The sequence below is a fragment of the Dendropsophus ebraccatus genome, chromosome 5 (assembly GCF_027789765.1).
Source record: "Dendropsophus ebraccatus isolate aDenEbr1 chromosome 5, aDenEbr1.pat, whole genome shotgun sequence".
Lineage (NCBI taxonomy): Eukaryota > Metazoa > Chordata > Amphibia > Anura > Hylidae > Dendropsophus > Dendropsophus ebraccatus.
Genome location: NC_091458.1, coordinates 158060339 through 158084522, shown reverse-complemented (window position 1 = coordinate 158084522; position 24184 = coordinate 158060339). Strand labels below are relative to the sequence as shown.

At 45.1% G+C, this 24184-nt stretch overlaps 1 protein-coding gene across 1 annotated transcript; it reads left to right on the top strand.

Moving 5' to 3' along the window:
- Positions 1–4847: 4847 nt before the first annotated feature.
- On the top strand, positions 4848–23972 carry LDLRAP1 (low density lipoprotein receptor adaptor protein 1). The gene is made up of 9 exons (XM_069971709.1): positions 4848–5011; positions 11626–11768; positions 12743–12855; positions 13448–13562; positions 14514–14586; positions 16352–16444; positions 20100–20224; positions 20605–20639; positions 22444–23972. Exons 1-9 carry the CDS (start codon positions 4912–4914, stop codon positions 22583–22585), a joined length of 939 nt encoding a protein of 312 aa, XP_069827810.1. The 5' UTR covers positions 4848–4911; the 3' UTR covers positions 22586–23972.
- The last annotated feature ends 212 nt before the right edge of the window (positions 23973–24184 follow it).

Sequence of the window (24184 nt, the reverse complement as noted above, 5' to 3'; positions counted from 1 at the left end):
TTTTTTACACATGCGGCCAACATCTTCCTGAACTTTGCAAAAAGTTTGTAATGAATCCAGGTTCGGGAGTTCCGTTTCGCTTTTGTGAAAGCTGAGTTCTGTCAGTACGGGGTTAATACACCGCACAAGTGTTTGCTTAGCTGTGAATGGATAGCCCGGAGGCTGCTCCCACTATTTGCAGTTCAGTAGGACAAATCGATATTTTCATACATTACTGGACAGACAGGTGAAGACCGTATCCAGAAACAGAAGAGACAACTCCACCCACTCCGTTTACACACACAGATTATCTGCCAGATTTTTGCAGCCAAAACCAGAAATGGATTTGAAAAAAAGAGAAATCTCAGTCTTTCCTTTATGACCTGTTCCCTGTTTATAGTCCATTCCTGGCTTTGGATGCAAAAATCTGTCAGATAATCTGTGTGTGTAAATGGACCCTTATGCTAAGTTTACACGAGGCGATTATTGGCCCGATCGCATGATTAACGATTTCGAAGTAACGTTTTTTTTTTTATAACGATCAGCGTTTAGACGGTACGATATATCGTACGGAAAAATTTGCAATCGTTTTGCGATCGTGCGCCCGCAGCCCGGCCCTCCCGCAGCCCGCCGCCCCGATCGCCACCCCCGCCGCCCCGATCGCCACCCCTGCCGCCCCGATCACGACCCCCGCCGCTCCGATCGGCGCCCCCGCCGCGGTGAGCTGGGAATTTCAAACGGCTTCTCTTCAGCCAATCAGTGCTGAAGAGGGGAGCTGGGGATGTGGAAGACCTGCTACGCGGAGCAGGTAAAGTATGGTCGCGGCGGGGGCGATCGGAGCGGCAGCAGCGGGGGTGGCGATCGGAGCAACGGCGGTGGGGGTGGCGATCGGAGCGACGGCGGGTGGCCGGACTATCGCGCGACGACTGTTTACACGGAACGATCGGCGAATTTTTCGCGAACGACGAACGATGATTTAAGAACCCGTTAAAAGATCAAAATGAACGATTTCTCGCTCGTCGTTCGATCGTTTGCTGCGTTTACGCGTACGATTATCGTTCGAATTCAATCGTTATTGTGCAAATTCGCACGATAATCGTTCCATGTAAACCCAGCATTAGAGTCTATTTACACAGAAAGATTATCTGACAGGTTATCTGCCAAAGATTTGAAGCCAAAGCCAGAAACAGACTATAAACAGAGATCAGGTCATTAAGAAAAGCCTGAGATTTTTCTCTTTTCAAATCCATTCCTGGCTTTGGCTTCAAATCTTTGGCAGATAATCTGTCAGATAATCTTTCTGTGTAAATGGACCCTTACAATCACCAATCAGTAAGGGGGAGATCTATCAGACATGGTGTACAGTGAAACTGGCTCAGTTGCCCCCGGCAACCAATCAGATTCCACCTCTCATTTTCCAAAGTGTCTATGAGGAATGAAAGGTGGAATCTGATTGGTTGCCGGGGGCGACTGCGCCAGTTTCACTTTACACCATGTTTGATAAATCTCCCTCTAAGAGTTCTGGAGCCTTCTAGCAACCCTCATTTATAACTTATAGTGGGTTTACACAGACAGATTTATTTGACAGTTTATTGAAGCCAAAGCCAGGAATGGATTTGAGAAGAGGAGAAATCTCAGTATTTCCTTTATGACCTGTTCTCTGTTTATAATCTGTTCCTGGCTTTGGCTTCAAAAATCTGTCAGATAATCTGTCTGTGCCAGGGTGTCAAACTACAACTCCCATCATGCCTGGACACCTAAAGCTTTACGTATCCAGGCATGATGGGAGTTGTAATTTTGGAACAGCTGGAGGGCCGGAGTTTTACACCTGTGGCCTGAACACACCATTATAGTCTTTTAACCCTTAGAGGACCGGGCCAAATTCAATTTTTCCTCCTAGTGTATATAAGGCCATACATACATAGCACTTGCATTTTTTCACCTAGAAACCCGCATGAGCCCTTATTTTTTGCGTCACTAATTGTACTTTGCAATGACAGGCTGGATTTTTGCATAAAGGACACTGCAAAAGCAGAAAAAAATTCAATGTGTGGTGAAATTGAACAAACAAAAACGCATTTCTTTTATTTGGAGGGTATTTTTTTTACGCCTTTCGCCCTGGGGTAAAACTGACTTGTTATATATGTTCCTCAAGTCGTTACGATTACAATGATATGTAACATGTATAACTTATATTGTATCTGATGGCCGGTAAAAAATTCAAACCGTTGTTAACAAATATACGTTCCTTACAATCGCTCCATTCCCAGGCTTATAGCGCTTTTATCCTTTGGTCTATGGGGCTGTGTCAGGTGTCATTTTTTGCGCCATGATGTGATCTTTCTATCGGTACCTTGATTGCGCATATACGACTTTTTGATCGCTTTTTATTAAAATTTTTCTGGATTTGATGCGACCAAAAATGCGCAATTTTGCACTTTGGCATTTTTTGCGCTGACGCCGTTTACCGTGCGAGATCGGGAATGTGATTAATTAATAGTTCGGGCGATTACGCGCGCGGCGATACCAAACATGTTTATTTATTTATATTTATTTATAACCTGGGAAAAGGGGGGTGATTCAAACTTAAAACGTCCACATGATCCACATAAAACTTTTTCTCAAAATAATTTTATCATCACGTTTGATGCGAATAATTCAGATGAAGGGAATGTAAACAGAAGAGAACGCGGAGGTCGGACATTCCGGCAGCAAGTAAAAGGTTAATGAATGGTAGAATATTCGCCCTGTCCGTTGTGGAGATCATAATGGATCCGATTCTAGAGCGAGACTGTGACATACAGACGCCATTGATGTGTGGAAGACTGATCCTATTGTGTGGGCTGTGGAAACAATGGCTCCATGGAAGACAATGTATGTATCTGCATGATGAGAATCCACAATGCGACGGGCGCAGAAGGCGAGCGCGAGGACCATGGATTTATGGATCTGCAAATATTACTGCCGCAAAAATTACCGACAAGCTCGAGTATGGACTGTAATTGCGGCACAGACTGTCCCATAGAAGTCTATGGCAGCGTCCGGAATTATTGCAGATCCGGAATTTTTATGGAAAAAACATTTGTAAAAAATCCGGATAAGTAATCATTTCAAACCAGCCCCGCTTATATAACTGCAACCTTCCCTTTCTTTGCTGATCCGCAAAATATACGGATTAGGCCGGGTTCACATTACGTTTTTGCAACCTGTTTTTTTTTTTTCATCCATTTTGCAAGAAAACGGATGCATTTGTGTGTGCATCTGTTTTCCCACTGACTTCCATTATAAAAGAAAGGGATCAAAATGCATCTGTTTTTTTAACGTACATAAAAACGCGGCTGACCGTTGTACATTAAAAAAAAGATGCGTTTTGATCTGTTTTTTTTTTTATTTTTTATTTTATAATGGAAGTCAATGGAAAAACAGGTTGCAAAAACATAGTGAGAACCTAACAGATGCAATACGGACGCATTATGGACCATATTTTTGCGGATGATTGCAAATATTATATGAGGTCCTGAAAAAACTACAGAATGTGTGAACGCAGCCTAAGCCCTCATTCACACATTCACTGCTTTTTCTGGGCTGCAAAACCGCCCGCTATTTTTTCTTTGTAACCTGAGGAAAATCATCCGTAATTGCATCCGTTTCCTGATTACAGATCCGCAATTACGCACAACTTTACGGCCTTGGGCTGGGTTCACACTGAGGAATTCTCTCGGATTTTCAGGTGGATTCCACAGCAAAATGCACCCGGAATCTTCCCGTAATTCCGCCCGTAAAGAATGAACATTGGCTTTAATGGGCTTTCTGCTTATTTGTTCACACAGTGGAATTTCTGCGCTAAAAATTCCACCGCGGAATTTCCGCTTTCTGCCTGAAGAATTGACATGTCAATTCTTTGGGCGGATTCCGCTAGAGGAATCCCATAGAAGTCAATGGGGCTTGAATTCTGCTTGAAATTCTGTTTGAATTCCGCTTGCATTCCCGCTCAAATTCTGACAGAGCTGAATAGGCGAGGAATTTCAGGCAGAAAATTTTCTTCTTCATTTCCTTGAGAATTCCTCAGTGTGAACCCAGCCTTGGGGTATGTGCACACTGAGTAATTCTCGAGGAATTGTAGCCGAAAGATTTCTGCCTATTCTGCTCTAGCGGAATCCAAGCAGAAATCAAGCGGAATGCAAGCGGATTTCAAGCGGAATTTCAAGCCCCATTGACTTCTATAGGATTCCTCTAGCGGAATCTGCCCAAAGAATTGACATGTCAATTCTTTGGGTGGAAACGCGGATTCCGCGCTGAATTCTAGACGGAAATTTACTCTGTGTGCACGGGCAGTTGGAAATCCCATTGTTCTCTATGGAAAGGAGCAATGTTGCATTTACATGGGCGGAATTTCATGCGGATTCTGCTTGCTTTTTGCGGCGGATTCCGTGAGAATTGCGCAATGTGCATATACCCTTATGTCTCATTCACTCATCAATGAATCCTTGGAAACCCGTTGCTCTCTATGGGTAGATGAACCAATAGGCTTTCTTTATGGGACACTAGTTCCATGTAATCCCTGTCAGCAGCCATGACACTCCTTCATGTGGATGAATCCTTCTGGTGACCACTACTTCATGTCATTATATATGTATATACTCCTATAGATGGAGTGTCCCTTTAATCCCTGGGGTCACAGCACACACAGGACTTCAGCTTCGGTGACTACTTGGACCCATGACAGACACTATCTGGCGCCCCAGTCACATGACCATCAAACTAATCATGAACTCTTAAGTAGGGGCGTGTCCGACCGCTGCCACGTGACCCTATTAGCATAAATATCCCCTCCCTCTACAGACGTGATCATTCATCGACTCCAGGGAGGGAGGGGGGAAGAAGGCGAAAAGTTTTCTCCAAGTTGTGAAGAGTCCGGAGCGGCGGAGGGAGATGGAGGCGCTGAGGTCTGCGGGGAGGGCGATCATCAGGAGCCCCAGCATCGCCAAACAGTCCTGGGGAGGAGGAGGAGGAGCAGGGGGGCGACACAAGAGTGAGTGCGGCCGGGATATATATATGTGTTCTCTCTATATATGTATATACATGTGTGCTCTCTCTCTATCTATCTATATATACAGGAGGGTGACACAAGAGTGAGTGCGGCCGGGACATATATACACACGAATGCCTATATACAGGAGTGTGCACGCTACATAACACCTGTATAAGTGCACGCATGCTCTATAGGACCCGTATACGTGTGTGTGCGCTCTATAGGACCCGTATACCTGTGTGTGTGTGTGCGCGCTCTATAGGACCCGTATACCTGTGTGTGCGCTCTATAGGACCCGTATATCTGTGTGTGCGCGCTCTATAGGACCCGTATATCTGTGTGTGCGCGCTCTATAGGACCCGTATATCTGTGTGTGCGCTCTATAGGACCTGTATATCTGTGTGTGCTCTATAGAACCCGTATACGTGTGTGTGTGCGCGCTCTATAGGACCCGTATATCTGTGTGTGTGTGTGTGTGCGCTCTATAGGACCCGTATACCTGTGTGTGTGTGTGCGCGCTCTATAGGACCTGTATCTGTTTGTGTGCGCGCGCTCTATAGGACCTGTATCTGTGTGTGTGCGCGCGCTCTATAGGACCTGTATCTGTGTGTGTGCGCGCGCTCTATAGGACCTGTATCTGTGTGTGTGCGCGCGCTCTATAGGACCTGTATCTGTGTGTGTGTGCGCGCGCTCTATAGGACCCGTATACCTGTGTGTGTGTGCGCGCTCTATAGGACCCGTATACCTGTGTGTGTGTGTGTGCGCTCTATAGGACCCGTATACCTGTGTGTGCGCTCTATAGGACCTGTATCTGTGTGTGCGCGCTCTATAGGACCCGTATATCTGTGTGTGTGTGTGTGTGTGCGCTCTATAGGACCCGTATACCTGTGTGTGTGTGTGTGCGCGCTCTATAGGACCTGTATCTGTGTGTGTGTGCGCGCGCTCTATAGGACCCGTATACCTGTGTGTGTGTGCGCGCTCTATAGGACCCGTATACCTGTGTGTGTGTGTGTGCGCTCTATAGGACCCGTATACCTGTGTGCGCGCTCTATAGGACCTGTATCTGTGTGTGCGCGCTCTATAGGACCCGTATATCTGTGTGTGTGTGTGTGTGTGCGCTCTATAGGACCCGTATACCTGTGTGTGCGCGCTCTATAGGACCTGTATCTGTGTGTGTGCGCACGCTCTATAGGACCTGTATCTGTGTGTGTGCGCGCGCTCTATAGGACATGTATGTGTGTGTGTGTCCTCACAGACTCTTTGGAAAATGAGAGGTGGAATCTGATTGGCTGCTAGGGGCAGTTTCACTTTACACCATGTTTGATAAATCTTAATGTGTCCTCCCTATAGATGAAGCAGAGCTGGGTTGGTACAATGTAACATGATGTATGTTGTAGTTTCTATAGAGCCGTCAGCAGTGTACAGGGGCTACATCACACTCCTCTGCCTGGTTCCCTCCTATATCGCTGTGTTTTCTGCTTAAAGAGGACCTGTCACCCCCCCCCCCCCCCCCCCGCGCCGGGGTGACAGGCTCCCGACCCCCAGATAGATCCCCTTATAGTTACCTCATGTCGCCGAGTCCTGCTGCCGGAGCCGATCCCGTGACGGAGAAATCCCGGTGAGAAGCCGGCGCGCGCGCTGTGGAGATGGGTCCGGCGTCCATAGAGAATGAATGGAGCCGTGCGTGCGCAGCAGAGATTAGTCCGGCTCCATTCATTCTCTATGGGCGCTGGACCCATCTCCACAGCGCGCGCCGGGATATCTCTGTCCCAGGACCGGCTCCGGCAGCGGGACTCGGCGACATGAGGTAACTATAAGGGGATCTAGCTGGGGGTCGAGAGCCTGTCACCCCGGCGCGGGGGGTAACAGGTCCTCTTTAAGCCCATCTCACACATAGGGTGAATGTGTGAAAGACTCATTACACGAAGTGATCTGCAATTTTTAATGAACAACCAACGACTGTTTTGAGAACATATCGTTCTGTGTAAACAATCATAAGTCGTTTACTTCTTGGGACTGTTAGGAGCCCTGTCCTGCACCAATCTGGCCGGTCTGCTCCATTGATCATCATTAGAAGGGGTGGGCCCACAGGGGGTGGATCAGTGCCATGGGGGCGGGCCAGCAGGGGTGGATCAGTGCTTTGGGGGCGGGCCAGCAGGGGGTGGATCAGTGCCATGGGGATAGGCCAGCAGGGGGTGGATCAGTGCCATGGGGGTGGGCCAGCAGGGGGTGGATCAGTGCCATGGGGGTGGGCCAGCAGGGGGGGTGGATCAGTGCCATGGGGGCGGGCCAGCAGGGAGTGGATCAGTGCCATGGGGGCGGGCTGTGCACATACACTGCTCTTCTTGGCTACGGTATATGATGGAGGATGAGTGGGACCTACCCGTCAGTGGTGCATGTGTGAGTTTTACAACTGCTATGTGCGCTGGAGGCGGTGCAGGAATTATACGAAGAGAAGATGGAGTAAACAGATGAGCAAACTTCATGTACATTTGAGTTCGTCTGAACCCGAGCGTTCGGTAATTGATTAGCAGTGGCTGAAAGTGGGTGCAACCCATTGGCCATAGTCTGTATCCATGTTTTCCAGGACTCCATAGAGCGGCATCCACTGATAATCAATTACCGAACGCTCGGATTCAGACGAACTCAAACTCGACATTCGCTCATCTCTAGTAAGCAGTGACAATTACGTATGGCATGACACTTTGACCCCTTACGGGTAAGTAGATTGCACTGAATCTCCTCCATTGATGGTAACACAAAGCTAGCGCCCTCGCTAGGACCTGGTCACCTGCAGCACCCGCTCAGCATGTCGGCTCGGAGTGCTGACAGAATCCCTTTAAGGTTCATCCCTTGATAGTTGCTGATTTTAGTCTGTAATGGCAGGAATGTCAGGAATGCTGACACTGTAGATTCCGGCAGGGCGGATCCTCGGTCTTCAGCGTGCAGGGTGTGCGCTGCCGTCTGCCTTGTTAGGGTCAGGCTGGATTCACGCTGTGTTTTTACAGTCTGTTTAACATATGTTTTATGCAAAAAAGGATGTAAAACTGGTGTTTGTTTGCATCTGTCTATCAACTTGTATTATAGTAAGGATCAAAACGCATCCGCTTAATGTACAAAAAAAATGTGGTCGACGATGCATTATGATCTGTTGTGTGTTTTTTTTTTTTTAAATAAACTGGTAGATGGAGGAGGGGTTCTGCTATCCACCCACAGAATTGACATGTCAATTCTTTGGGCAGACGACGGAATTTGCAGGCAAATATCATTGGGTCCGTGGAACTTGAAGCGGAGGCCGCCTGGCGGAATGTTCTTGAAGTCTCAGTGGAAATTCCATAGTGTGCACATACCCTAATTCTGTGCAGATCACTTTACAGCAGCCTCCTGCTTATCGCCACACACAGAGCTGGAAGTCTCTACTTGGGGCCCCTTGCACAGCCGTGGCACTCGCTTGCAGTGCATTAATGCAGCATGACTAATCGAGCTGCCAGGCCACACAAACAATCGATGTATCATTTGTGTGGCCATTTAAAGTGGCACTGTCATCGTAAACTTGCTAGGCCCAGTTCCCACTGCGTGTTTTTTTTTGTTTTTTCCTGTCCGTTTAACATATCCCTTTCAACCACGTTTTTGTGTACGTTAAGAGAAAACACAACCATTATGATATTTTTTTTTATTTTTTTTAAAATAATGAATCAATGAAAATTGATCCAAACTGCGCACAATTGCATCCATTTTTCTTCCTTAAATGTCTGTTAAACAGACTGCAAAAACAGTGTGAAAATGTGTCAAGTTTTGGTCGTTGTTCGGACCCTGATCGATCAGTAGGATGTGCGGGGAGAGGACCGCGCTGTTACTTTTTGCACTTATATATTTCTGTTGGCCGCACATCTTCCCTTATGATCTGATTGTTCGTGCAGCCCTTTGCTTTAGTCTAGCGATGTTTGTGCAGCCGTGACCGCACGGTCATCTCCCTGTGTAATAGTCTCTAAAACTAAATATGGGCAAATAAAAATGCCAATATGGACCCTGAGGGGTTAAGTTATGTTCTGTGTATTTGTCCTCCGTCTCTTCCTATAATCTGCCATGCAGCTGTTTTTATGACTGGAGTAGTTGCTGCCAACTCCCATGCATTCCTATCTATTGTGCAGCGAAACTCCTGCAAACAAAGCTGCTGTGTGGGACGGCCGGACGCATTGTGCGAGGGGATTGTCAGACACTGTAGCCATTGGCTGATTCCTGCTGATGTTTATCATGCTGCTCCGCTCTCTGCAGTGTCATGTGGCTGCCGATGTATTTGGTGTCTTAGGGTTTGTAATTTTTTTTTTTTTCTTTTTTTAGTTTGTTACAGAATGTTCTTGCAAAAGTTCATTAAACTCCAGAAACTCGGCCTCAAGTTAGAACTCTCAATGGAATCATAATCTGTTCTGTATTTCTGGCAACTATTGGTTAAAGGGAAACGATCAGCAGGTTAGAAGCATCGATGTCCCTGTAGTAACTTTCTAACCTCGATCCTCTGTCCTGTTTTTGGGATATTTGCGGATTATTTTATGCTAGTGAAGCATTTTGGTGCACTGGGGGCGGGGCTTATGTTCATGGATCCGCCCCCCTAATATTCAGGTGGTGTTCTAATATAAGTTAGGAGGGGCTGGCTGGGATGGAACAGTGCCCTGAGCATAGTAGCTCCGCCCACATGGCACCAAATGGCCTTAATAGCATATGAATTAACCTATGCCAGGGATCAAGGTAAGAAAACTACCTTCCTCCTCAGCGCTCCATATGCCATAGGGACGTATCAGCAGGATAGATGCTTATAAACCTGCTGATGGTTTCCCTTTAAGAAATGTGAGTGTACTATTTCTGGAATAGGTTCTGAGTGTTGTATGGCCGCCTTGGTTGAAGTTCTGTATAAAGGACACGCCGTGCTTCAGTGATGGTGCCGCAGAGGCTTTACGGGCCTTCTAGTGATGCACCCTGTAGTAACGGCTTTCTGGTTGGCTGTATGATATAGTATTATGGTATTATATAGTATTTCCTGTAAAGACACGATGCAACATAGAAAAATGCACATTCAGTTATCCGTCCTGCATAATGTGCTCAGTGCGGTATTTTACCACAGTTTTTATATGGTAAATGGTTACCTTTATAGTTTACCGTTGACTATGGGTCAATTTAGAGGGGCTGTTCTATAGACGAGCATTGATCTTGTAATTAGTGCTTGCTTAATGGAGAAGTCCAGGGAAAAATTTTATTAAAGCATTGAATTGCCCCCCAAAAGTTATACAAATCCCCAATATACACTTATTATGGGAAATGCTTATAAATGGTTTTTTTCCCTGCACTTACTACTGCATCAAGGCTTCACTTCCTGGATAACACGGTGATGTCACTTCCTAGATAACACGGTGATGTCACTTCCTGGATAACATGGTCATGTCACTTCCCGACTCCCAGAGCTGTGCGGGCTGTGGCTGCTGGAGAGGATGATGGCAGGGGGATGCTCAGTGTCCCTCCAGTATCCTGTGTCCCTCAGTGTCCCCCTGCCATCATCCTCTCCAGCACCCACAGCCCACACAACTCTGGGAGTCAGGAAGTGACATCGCCATGTTATCCAGGAAGTGACATCGCCATGTTATCCAGGAAGTGACATCGCCATGTTATCCAGGAAGTGACATCGCCATGTTATCCAGGAAGTGACATCGCCATGTTATCCAGGAAGTGACATCGCCATGTTATCCAGGAAGTGACATCGCCATGTTATCCAGGAAGTGACATCGCCATGTTATCCAGGAAGTGAAGCCTTGATGCAGTAAATGCAGAGAACAAAGCACTTTATGTGCATTTCCCGTAATAAGTGTATATTGGGGATTTGTATAACTTTTGGGGGGCAATACAATACTTCAATAAAATCTGTATAGAGCAGGAAGCTTGTTTAGTTTTAGGCTTAGTGGTCAGAATGAAAACTGCGTGACCTGAGGAGAACTAATGTAGATCAGGGGTGGGGAACCTTTGGACCTCCAGCTGTTGCAAAACAACAATTCCCATCATGCCTGGACGGCCAAAGGTTCCCCATCCCTTATATTGATAGTAAAATGGGAAAAACATCCGGGGGGGAAAAAAAAAATTCTTAAATGTTTGAGAGCTCCTATTTGTCTGGAAGCGAGTGCTCTGACAGAGCCTATTAGACTTTAACTATATCCATGCAGCCCTTGCTTTATATAGTAAATACTAAACATGTATACTTACCTGCTGATGCTCCCCGGTGCCCTCCTGCCTCTTCCCTGCTGAGCAGTCATCTCTGAAGTGATAGGTGGCTCAGCCAATCACTGACAGACTGGAGAGCACCACAGCTGGTTGTTGGCTGCAGAGTGTGGGGAAAAGCCAGGAGGATACCGGGGAGCATGAACAGGTAAGTATTACTAGAAGTCCATTTCTGATAAGACATTTCTTGGGCATAACACAGGTGATGCTGTGGTCTCTCTTTAACTTCCACCGAGCATTCACTTGTTTAGTAATAAATAGCGATGCTGTCTCACTATTAACCCTTTTTTTGGTTGGTATGACATGTTGGGAGTAAGGATAAGGCGCTTTATAAACTTCTGTTTTATTTCCAGAGCTTCCCGAGAACTGGACGGACACCAGAGAGACCTTGTTAGAAGGCATGCTGTTCCATCTGAAGTATCTGGGCATGACCCTGGTAGAACAACCGAAAGGGGAAGAACTGTCCGCAGCTGCCGTCAAGAGGATTGTAGCAACAGTATGTGTGTAATACTCCACGTTTCCATTGTTTGGCAAGAGAAAGGGGGGGGGGAAACGTCTTACAGCGAGGAGCAATCCATCCCGGCAGCTCCAGGAGAATTATCATTGATATCTTAAAGGGAACCCATCACCATTACAATGCCATCTGATCTATCGCCATCATGTTATAGAGCAGGAAGAGCTGAGCAGATTGATATATAACTTTGTGGGGGAATATTCAGTATAACTTATTGATTGGATCCTTCTGGGTTAAGGAGTCCAGTGGGCGGAGTCACTTAATGGGATGAGATCCCTCGGTTAGCATAGGTATCTATCTTTGTGGGGAAAGATTCATTGTAACTTGACTGATTTTTCTTTCAGCTCAGGTCTTCTTGCTCTACAACATAATGCCGATAGATTAGATAGCATTTTCAGTGAACGGTTCCTTTTAAAGGGGTTGTTCAACAAAAAAAAAAATCAAACCTTTCTTTCAAATCCGCTGGTTCCAGAGATTTGTAATTTGCTTCTATTACGTATGTCCTGCAGGAAGTGGTGTATTATCCCCAGTATGACAGTGCTCTCTGCTGCCACCTCTGTCCATGTCAGGAACTGTCCAGAGCAGGAGAGGTTTTCTATGGGGATTTGCTTCTGCTCTGGACAGTTCCTGACATGGACAGAGGTGGCAGCAGAGAGCACTGTCAGACTGGAGAGAATACACCACTTCCTGCAGGACATACAGCAGCTGATAAGTACTGGAAGACTGGAGATTTTTAAATAGAAGTAAATTACAAATCTCTGACACTTTCTGGAACCAGTTTATTCGATTTCTTCTCTTTCCCTTTAAGTGGGAGAGGAAGCGGGTTTCACAAAGGAAGTGACATGCAACACAAGCATTGGGAAGAGAAGAGTGGTCAATACAATGGTAGAACTGACCAAGTTCTGCTTCAGCTGTGTAAGTGTAACCATCAGACTCTTTTTCGTAACCATTTTAAGGCCAAAGCGAGTGGGAAGAAGCTGCAGAAGGTGCTTTTAAAAGTGACTCCGCGAGGCATCGTCCTGTATGATAGCGCCACCAACAAGTTGATTGAGAATGTGTCTATTTATAGGTGAGTTGTATTTGTGTGGCACATCGAGGCTTGGAAAAACTTATCTGCTTTCTTCCAGAAACAGGAACTGTCTGCAGTTGGGGTCTGGTTTTTGCAGCTTGGTTCCATTGTGAAAAGAGCCGTTATGCAATACCACACACAGCCTGAGGAGCAGGGGTGGCGCTGTTTCTTGCATGAAAGAAGCTGTGCTTTCTCTGATCCTTCACTTCAATGGAACTGAGCTGCAATACGCACACCCCAACTAAGGATGCGGTGCTGTTTCTGGAAGACAGCAGCCATGTTTTTCTATGGCTGGGTCCCTGTCCTTGATTCATTGACCTGCAGGAGTCTATTACACTGGGCCTGTGGGGTGTAGACTGTTATATACTGTAAATTGGCGTAGCTTATGGACTGGTTTCCAGTATAGGTTAGCGACGTGGTGTGGGTGGCTCCAGTACACGACCCAACCCTGTATGTGATGTCGTTTTTGGATTATATTTAGTCCCAAATGTTTCCTCTTGCGGGAGTGACTCCATGTTGGAGACCGGACAAGTATCATTGTCTTCCCCCCCCCCCCTCCCCACCCCCCCCCCCCCCCCCCCTCGTCTTGCAGAATATCGTATTGTACAGCTGATAAGCTACACGACAAAGTCTTCGCCTACATTGCTCAGAGCCAACAGAACGAGACCCTGGAGTGCCACGCGTTTCTCTGCACAAAGCGGAAAATGGTAAGCCGGACCTTGTGGGGGGAGCTGGAAAAACTGTTGCAAAACTACAACTCCCATCATGCCTGGACAGCTAAAGCTTTACCTATCCAGGCATGATGGGAGTTGTAGTTTTGCAACAGCTGAAGAGCCAATGTAAACGTGGATGTATGTATGTATAATATATCTACAGTGGTACCTTGGTTTAAGAGTAACTTGGTTTAAGAGCGTTTTGCAAGAATTTTTCAAAATTGTGACTTGGTTTAAGAGCATTGCTTTGGTTTAAGAGCTCCTGGTATTGGGTGTGAGTGGGGGAGGGGCATGGCCTGCATAGCGGGGTCTGCAGCACAGTACTCTGACCCAGGAAGTCTCTCTCACCTTCCAATTTATAGCAGATCCACTTCAGGCTGGGGCTTGCATCAGGGGACAGGACTGTGGGGGTAATCTCTTTATAGCTTTAACCCCTCTCTCCCCGGACAGAGTGCTGCTATACTGTGCCCACATCTGTCCTGCTCATTCCTTCATGCTCCCTGCAGTCTCTCAGTCCTTGTGTTTCCCATCCTCTCCATTCCTGCTATGTGCTTGCACTCACACTCAGCTATACATACTGCTGCTATAATGTGCTTGCACTCACACTCAGCTATACACACTGCTGCTATGATTATAAAATTATTTTTGGGGTGTGGAACCAATTGTCTACATTTCAATGATTTCTTATGGGAATATTTGCTTTGGTATAAGAGTGGATTTGGATTACAAGCAGTGTCCCGGAACGAATTATGCTCGTAATCAAAGGCACCACTGTATACGTGTATCTACCATCCATCCTGAGTTCTGTCCTGCCAGTAGCTGCGTGGCCGTCGCTGTGTATTGTCATCCTGGCCTGGCCATGTTTTCAGGGAATGTCCCCCATGCCGCCCTCCTTTATAGTAACCTAATGAAGTGTACACCGACCTTTTCATGTCTCTCTATTAGGCACAAGCAGTTACATTAACAGTCGCACAAGCTTTTAAAGTGGCGTTTGAGTTTTGGCAAGTTTCCAGAGATGGTAAGTGTATAAGTAACGTGACCCGATCTCAGAGACCGGAAAATGCGAGAATTGTGCAGGTTATCACCATGTTCTTGATTAAATTTCAATAACTGATCTGACAGATCTTTTAAGCCAAAGCCAGGACCAGACTATAAACAGAATGGGGCATAAAAGACTAAGATTTCTCCTCTTTTTAAATCAATTCCTGGCTTTGGCTTCAAAAATCTGTCAGATAAATCTGTGTAAAGCCACCTTAGCTGGTTATGGTCGGCCCCAACAGGAGGTACTGGTGTACAATCTCTCCAGTTATTGTGCATAAGACGTCTCTGCCTGCTCCATCCAGAGGACTGAGCTGCAGTGCGGAGTGTCGGTTTTGGCCTACAGGGCTCACGTCCCAGGTGACTGGTGCTAGATCTTCAGTAGTCGGCCAGTCTCGCATTGGTATAGTGTATATACATCCCTGAGCAGTCTAGACCAGTGATCCCCCAATACCTTGGACCACATTCAGTCAGGCTCCATACACTTACATTATGAGCCAGACTGATCACATGACACCGAGCAGGGAGAGAACTGCGCTTAACGCATTCTTCTCCCGATTTATTACAGGTCCGAACACTTAGCCTGGGCTGATCACAATTTTTGACATGTCTATGATTCTGACATGTCAAAAGCTTTCTATGGTGACAGGGACACTTTAAGCAAGCGCACGACAAACTTAGAATTTCGCATGTTGGAAAATTGTTCTGTCGCTGATAATTTGCCAATCTGTATAAGTCGGGAAAGAAAACCGTTATCGCTCTGCGAACGGTTAGCGACTACAAAGATTGTTCAGAACAGTCAGTGAATGTAATAATTGATCGGTTCTAATCTGATAAGATGCCAATGTATGAGGAATCGATTACTTGTTACTTGGTCCCCAGATTCCCTCTATTGGGTCCCGAGCGCCCAGCAAGTAAGGGCCCTATTCCACCGGGCGATTATCGTTTGCATAATCGTTAACGATCTCAAACGACCGCTATTGTGAAAGACCTGAAAACGTTCACTCATTTCCATGGAACGATAATCGTTACTTATGATCGTAATTGCGATAGTTTTTCTTCACTATTTATTCGCTATTGCAAACGACCGAACGACGTCTTATTCAATGTGAACGTGCAACGATAAAAATAGGTCCAGGTCTTATAAAGCGATCAACGATTTCTCGTTCGGTTGAAATGCATTTAACGATTAACAACTGAACGATTATCGTTTAGATTCGAACGATTTTAACGATAATCTGAACGGTAATCGTCCGGTGGAATAAGGCCCTTAGTCTGTTGTCTCCCGCTCTGCGTGCTAATGGATAATGAAGGGGACTTGCCAACATACATGGCAGTAACATTTCAGTACTGATCTCGGGAGGTGGCATGCGCCATTTTGAATAGACTTTTTTTGCACTTACTATATTCTAGCATGGTTTTTATTTGCGCACATGTGCAGGTCTTTTTGTAAATAGTTTAATATGGAGTTTTTAATGGACAAACAAATGCTTTATTATATACTCATTGGTTTTTCGTTATTATATAGTCACTGGTTATTCGTTATTATATACTCATTGGTTATTTGTTATTATATACTCATTGGTTATTCGTTATTATATACTCATTGGTTTTTCGTTATTATATAGTCACTGGTTATTCGTTATTATATACTCATTGGTTATTTGTTAATGTTTGACAATTTATGTGAATAAGCTGCAGGTTGCGGCATATGTGATCTCTCCCCCTCCATCCCCCAAATGTAGGCAAAGAAAAGAGGGAAAAATCTGGCTCCGATGGTGAAGGGACGAGTAGTTCTCAGTCTGAGGGGTCATCGAGTATCACCAGCCTGAAAGGAGGTGAGTGTCTAATGCACTTTACGGTATAACGGACATGTTCTCTTCTATGCATCAGTCAGAATGTCAGCCATGTTTTTTGGGCAAACATTTCTGAACTTGAACAGTTCAGCAACTCCGCTTATCCATATTCGTTAGGGGTGACGGCACAGGAATTGAATATAGTAATTGGATTGTGTATCTGAGAGCATGGGCTGGCTTACTTATGACTGATGTTTAGTTATTAGGAGAAAAAACAATCTCTTGTATGGGGAGGAGTTATAGTTTATAATTTGCTTAGAATGTAAGGAGTTAGTGTCCCTGTCATTATAACTTTCAAAATCTAATCAACAGTAGATGTGAAACAGAGTCTGCAATTTATATTTTTATCATTTTGTTTGTTATTAGCGGTTAACAGCTATACTTACTGTATCCAGGTCCAGTCTCCTGAAGGCAGCTATACTTACTGTATCCAGGTCCAGTCTCCTGAAGGCTGCTATATAACAGCTATACTTACTGTATCCAGGTCCAGTCTCCTGAAGGCTGCTATATAACAGCTATACTTACTGTATCCAGGTCCAGTCTCCTGAAGGCAGCTATATACCAGCTATACTTACTGTATCCAGGTCCAGTCTCCTGAAGGCAGCTATACTTACTATATCCAGGTCCAGTCTCCTGAAGGTTACTATATAACAGCTATACTTACTGTATCCAGGTCCAGTCTCCTGAAGGCTGCTATATAACAGCTATACTTACTGTATCCAAGTCCAGTCTCCTGAAGGCAGCTATACTTACTATATCCAGGTCCTTTCTCCTGCTATATAACAGCTATACTTACTGTATCCAGGACCAGTCTCCTGAAGGCAGCTATATAACAGCTATACTTACTGTATCCAGGTCCAGTCTCCTGAAGGCAGCTATATACCAGCTATACTTACTGTATCCAGGTCCAGTCTCCTGAAGGCAGCTATATACCAGCTATACTTACTGTATCCAGGTCCAGTCTCCTGAAGGCAGCTATACTTACTGTATCCAGGTCCAGTCTCCTGAAGGCTGCTATATAACAGCTATACTTACTGTATCCAGGTCCAGTCTCCTGAAGGCTGCTATATAACAGCTATACTTACTGTATCCAGGTCCAGTCTCCTGAAGGCAGCTATATACCAGCTATACTTACTGTATCCAGGTCCAGTCTCCTGAAGGCAGCTATATACCAGCTATACTTACTGTATCCAGGTCCAGTCTCCTGAAGGCAGCTATATAACAGCTATACTTACTGTATCCAGGTCCAGTCTCCTGAAGGCAGCTATATACCAGCTATACTTACTGTATCCAAGTCCAGTCTCCTGAAGGCAGCTATACTTACTGTATCCAGGTCCAGTCTCCTGAAGGCTGCTATATAACAGCTATACTTACTGTATCCAGGTCCAGTCTCCTGAAGGCAGCTATATACCAGCTATACTTACTGTATCCAGGTCCAGTCTCCTGAAGGCAGCTATACTTACTATATCCAGGTCCTGTCTCCTGCTATATAACAGCTATACTTACTGTATCCAGGTCCAGTCTCCTGAAGGCAGCTATATAACAGCTATACTTACTGTATCCAGGTCCAGTCTCCTGAAGGCAGCTATATAACAGCTATACTTACTGTATCCAGGTCCAGTCTCCTGAAGGCAGCTATACTTACTGTATCCAGGTCCAGTCTCCTGAAGGCTGCTATATAACAGCTATACTTACTGTATCCAGGTCCAGTCTCCTGAAGGCAGCTATATAACAGCTATACTTACTGTATCCAGGTCCAGTCTCCTGAAGGCAGCTATATACCAGCTATACTTACTGTATCCAGGTCCAGTCTCCTGAAGGCAGCTATATACCAGCTATACTTACTGTATCCAGGTCCAGTCTCCTGAAGGCAGCTATATAACAGCTATACTTACTGTATCCAGGTCCAGTCTCCTGAAGGTTACTATATAACAGCTATACTTACTGTATCCAGGTCCAGTCTCCTGAAGGTTACTATATACCAGCTATACTTACTGTATCCAGGTCCAGTCTCCTGAAGGTTACTATATAACAGCTATACTTACTGTATCCAGGTCCAGTCTCCTGAAGGCTGCTATATAACAGCTATACTTACTGTATCCAGGTCCAGTCTCCTGAAGGCAGCTATACTTACTATATCCAGGTCCTGTCTCCTGCTATATAACAGCTATACTTACTGTATCCAGGTCCAGTCTCCTGAAGGCAGCTATATAACAGCTATACTTACTGTATCCAGGTCCAGTCTCCTGAAGGCAGCTATATACCAGCTATGCGGTTCAGGGAAGAAACAGAGTGCTGCACCTCACACCTATGGCTGATACTAGTGCCGCTTGGCTAAATAAAAAACACATCAGAATTTTGTGTATGAATTGATCAAGCCATACTGCCCCATGTACCTCGTGCCGGTATCTGATACACATGGGTCCCTACACTAAGTCCACACCGTGCCAGTCAGTGGCCACCAACCCCGCAGGCGCGCACAGCCAGGGAACGGGGGCCATGGGACGGCCCTGCGACCCCCATGCCACAGGACCAGACCCAAAAACACCACACCAGAACCCGGCCAGCACCGCCGGCGGAGAAGGTCGCCCCCAAGCAGCACAAGTCTGGATAAGGTATTGCGCTCACCATAGCTGCAGCAAACAGAATGGGAAAAAAACAGAATGGGACTTGTGCTGCTTGGGGGCGACCTTCTCCGCCGGCGGTGCTGGCCGGGTTCTGGTGTGGTGTTTTTGGGTCTGGTCCTGTGGCATGGGGGTCGCAGGGCCGTCCCATGGCCCCCGTTCCCTGGCTGTGCGCGCCTGCGGGGTTGGTGGCCACTGACTGGCACGGTGTGGACTTAGTGTAGGGACCCATGTGTATCAGATACCGGCACGAGGTACATGGGGCAGTATGGCTTGATCAATTCATACACAAAATTCTGATGTGTTTTTTATTTAGCCAAGCGGCACTAGTATCAGCCATAGGTGTGAGGTGCAGCACTCTGTTTCTTCCCTGAACCGTATATACCAGCTATACTTACTGTATCCAGGTCCTGGGAAACAGAAATTTCTGTTCTGTTTTTTTAGGGTCAGAAAACAGGAAGTGCCGTGTTCTCCATGATAACTAAAAAAAAAAAAAGAATGTAAATTGCAGACTTGCTTTATATCACATCTACAGCTGATTCAGATTTTGAAAGTTATAACGACAGATTCACTTTAGACATTTGCCAAAATTGAGAATAGGGAAGGGGTGTATCCGACTTTCTGCCATTAAGTGTTTCACAGAATTTCCTTGTGAGCGTGAAGCGGTTCCTCAGACCATAATGCCGACTCCTCTATGCAGAAGATACGCAGAACTAGGTACAAAGCTCGACATTTGTTCTCGTAAAGACCCCCCTGGGTGCATTATAAACCGTTTAATCTGTAGCAACGGCAAGAAAGTGCCGAGAATCCTCAGTATTTAAAGTGATTGTATTCACGGTATAAGGTTGGATTATGGTTGAGCTCCAAGAACAAGAATTGGCCGGTCACTGATGCTTTAGGAAGGGTGGTCGGCTGTGAATAATTTATTTTTTTATTTTATTTGTATAGAGCATATTTAGAATCGTGTTTTTTTTTTTCTTTTTTTTTTTTAATTTGATTAACTTTTTATTTAGCTACAGGTAACCTGTTAGATTTGGAGGAGGCCACCAAAACCCTGGATGTATTAAATGCCGGTGACAATCATTTAGAAGGTTTATATGGACCGGATGAGCGCAACGAGAACAACAACGTCATGTGGGTGAGTAGAACTTGCTCTTAAACAATAGAGTACACCTTGATCCTCTGTTTGGGGGTGGGATATAATAGTCAGTTTATGGCGTTGAAGTGCTGGAGGCGGGGAAAATGCTATCATAGCGCACACCTGAGATGTAGCCTATCCTCACGACGGTAGACGGTTAGAATGTCTCGGCTATCAGGTGTCTGAGATGTCAGCAATATGGGATGAGTCATGATGAATATAGGATTCCTAGAAGCGTTGTCTATATATCTTATATTTGGGTAGCTTCCCTATATACAAAGAGAAGGTTTTGGCTATGCTGTCAGCCCGGATGTCCTTGGGGAGAATTCCTTTAGTTTTTATACAGTTTGTATTTTTTTTTTTCTCTCCATTCTGTGCAGGAACTGGATGACGGACTTGATGAGGCGTTTTCCAGGTAATGTGTTAGAAGCCACTGGCAATGCTGATGGGATTTGCCATTTTATTGAGCTGGAGCACACTATGGTATACACCTGAAGATGTGTTTTTTTTTTTATCCCTTTTTATAATGGAAAAATGGATTGCAAAAGCGTAGTGTGAACCCAGCCAAACACGTAACATTAAATGTTAAAACAGCACGGCCAAGATGGCTGCCCCCATATTGTGCTAAAAAAAAAAAAATGATTCTGAAAATATCTGCTTAGAATAGAACATGTTAGAGACTGTATGGACTTGTTTTTATGGATTACAGCCAGATATGAAGTATGGAAGCCGCGGCAATTGTGAAAACCGTGTACGTTGTGTGTTGTACTGACGTGTTCTGTTGGCAGGCATAGACTGGCTTCTGTATTGGTTTTATTTATATAGTGTGGGTTATGCTATATAGTGAGACTTTTTATTGGAGGGATTGTCCTTTTTAGCGGCTGGGCTGAAGCTGATCACCAGTCACAATGTGCTGATCTTTTGATTGTTTTTTTGGTCCCCACAACTGAGCAGCCACTTCCTTTTGGTTGAGATGGAGACCCCAATCCCTAGAGCCATAGCGTGTGTTTTTTTTTTTTTGTTTTTGTTTTTTACAGTGACAGGGCTGTTTGGGGCCTCATATTTTGTGCCACAATCTATGCTGCATTCACTGACAGCAAGCAGATGTAAACCTATAACTTTTCATATTACAGAAACCTAGGCTCAGGCACATGTGTAAGTCTATGGTAGCAGCACAGGTGCATGGAGATGATGCAGATAATTTCTCCTGGGGGTCGGGTTACAAAGTCAAGACAGTGAACCCGGCCCCTAGAGAGATCATGTGGTCTGTGTCTACAAAGGGAGGTGTGGTCTGTGTCTACAAAGGGAGGTGTGGTCTGTGTCTACAAAGGGAGGTGTGGTCTGTGTCTACAAAGGGAGGTGTGGTCTGTGTCTACAAAGGGAGGTGTGGTCTGTGTCTACAAAGGGAGGTGTGGTCTGTGTCTACAAAGGGAGGTGTGGTCTGTGTCTACAAAGGGAGGTGTGGTCTGTGTCTACAAAGGGAGGTGTGGTCTGTGTCTACAAAGGGAGGTGTGGTCTGTGTCTACAAAGGGAGGTGTGGTCTGTGTCTACAAAGGGAGGTGTGGTCTGTGTCTACAAAGGGAGGTGTGGTCTGTGAACCCAGAGTATTTTACACATCCAGAGTGTATAAGAATGGGAGAAAAAAACAGGGAAAGGGTGTAAGATAGGTTATACATGTATATTAGACACAGGGTGGTATTGGGTTATATATATATTTTTTTTTTGATACCCGGATAACCCCTTTAAGGACAGATGACATACCGGTTTGTCATTAAGAGGGGTTATCCAACACTACAAAAACATGGCCGCTTTCTTCCAGAAACAGCACCGCTCTTGTCTCCAGGTCAGGTTTGGGTTGCGATTTAAGCTCCATTCACTTAAGTATAACGAAGTTACAAAACCTGCAGTCAAACTAGACAAGCAGTGCTGTCTCTGGAAGAAAGTGGCCATGTCTCTGTAGTCCATGTCAATTTCCTTTTAAAGGGATTATCCAGCGCTACAAAAACATGGCCACTTTTCCCCCTACTTTTGTCTCCAGTTCGGGTGTGGTTTGCAATTAAGCTCCATTTACTTCAATGGAACAGTTTCAAAACCTGCACCCAAACTGGAGACAACAGTAGGGGGATAGTGGCCATGTCTTTGTAGCGCTGGATAATCCCTTTAAGCATAATCAGGAGTTATTTCTACCTAAGTGTGACTGTTCTTGTTTTGCCCCCTAGACTTGCAGAGTCCCGGACCAATCCTCAGGTTCTTGACATCGGAGTGACTGAGAATGATATCCAGCCTGAAGAATGCTTTTCCCCTACTACTTGGGACAGGATGGAGAACCCTGCCGATGGCGATGAACTCTTCATGTTCTGACACTGATACAATAGTCTTCCAGTTTTCAGTGCAATAGTCCCGACAAGAGCAAATCACTGAAAATGAATGCAGATTGACCTGGGACCACAACCAAACCAAAGCTTTAGTTTCCATAGTATAACGGAGGAGAGACTATCAGTGAGATTTTACATCAGAAAGTCGCGGCGCGGCATACTCGTTCCGGCACGACAAGAGTTAAGACAACTTTTTGTTGTGACCCTATGAACTTGCAGTTAAAGTTTTTTTGCGCTTTTTGAGAAATGTAATGTTACAACCTGTTTGCATCAGTATTTAAGCTGTTCATATGTCCTACATACGGCGAGATCCTAAAATTATGAAAGGGGTTAAAAAAAAAATGGCCGCTTTCTTCCAGAGACAGCAATGCTCTGGTCACCAGTTTGGGTGCAGGTTTTGCAACTGTTCCATTGAAGTGAATGCAGCTTAATTGCATACTGCATCTAACCTGGAGACGAGAGCAGTGCTGTCTCTGGAAGAAGGCTGCCATGTTTTTTAACCCCTTCAATGCCAGGTTTATATTTTTGTAGTCTTAGAGCTGCATGCGGCCATCCCGGCAATGCGGCTGCTATTTTTTTTTTATTGATGAAAACCATTCATTTTGGATATTTTAACTCCTCTCCGCTAGTTATCGGCCATTCGTAGCATTGATATGACCTCGATCAATCACCAGCTAACTTTTTAGGGTGAGTTTAGACTTGACACTTATGTCCCTACAGTATTTCGGCACCAAACATTTCATCTTTTTATTCACTTAAACGATCGCACTTCAGAGAGAACTGCACTTTTATTTTTTTATAACTTTTATGTAAGAAGAAGAATCTCCCTTTTCCTACTTGCATGCTTTATTTTTTTATTTATATTGTATACGGAGCTGGTGATGGCCGTGGTTTGTGGGGTCAGATGGCGGCCATGTTTGTGGGGTCAGATGGCGGCCATGTAGTTCTTGTGTATGGCATCAGTTTACATGTCGCCGTTATGCAGGATTCTCATGTGGGAGGGGTGAGGGGGGAATAACACTAACATTACCCAATAACTCCATTAGGATTGCTACCGACTTACTCGTTTTACAGACCGATTTCCCTTCACCTCTTTGCGTCTATGTAACTGACAGTATAGAGCGGGAGCCCGTCAGCGTCCGGCCGTTCACCGGATGTCTATGGGTTTCATTAGGAGCTGGATCCACCAGTAAGGATTGATGTAAAAATTGAAGGCTTTGTATGTTTTTTATGTTGACGTCCTTGATATAGAACTATTTACAGTATTTTCTAAATATGCATTGTAATACAGCTTTTTTATTACTTGAATGTATTACCTGTATCATAAGACAATCATTCTAGAATATATTCTGCTTAAAACCTAAAATTACAAATGGCGTTTTGGCTTATTTCTTGAAGAGGATTCAAAGGGTAACTGTTCCAAAGGATTTTTATTTAACTTTTTAGATGAGAAAATGGTTTGTGAACCCAGTCTGTTTTATACTAAAAATGGATGCATCTTGTCTGCTTCCATTCTCATCCGTTTTTGTAGTGGAAATCAATGGAAAAATGGATGCACACAGATTTATCTTTTTTTGCATAAAAC

Coding starts and splice junctions, on each gene's coding strand:
- LDLRAP1 (XM_069971709.1), top strand. CDS start 4,912: ATGGAGGCGCTGAGGTCTGCGGGGAGGGCGATCATCAGGAGCCCCAGC. Junction 11,769..12,742: donor TCAAGAGGATTGTAGCAACA/GTATGTGTGTAA, acceptor AACCATTTTAAG/GCCAAAGCGAGTGGGAAGAA. Junction 14,587..16,351: donor TTGGCAAGTTTCCAGAGATG/GTAAGTGTATAA, acceptor CCCCAAATGTAG/GCAAAGAAAAGAGGGAAAAA.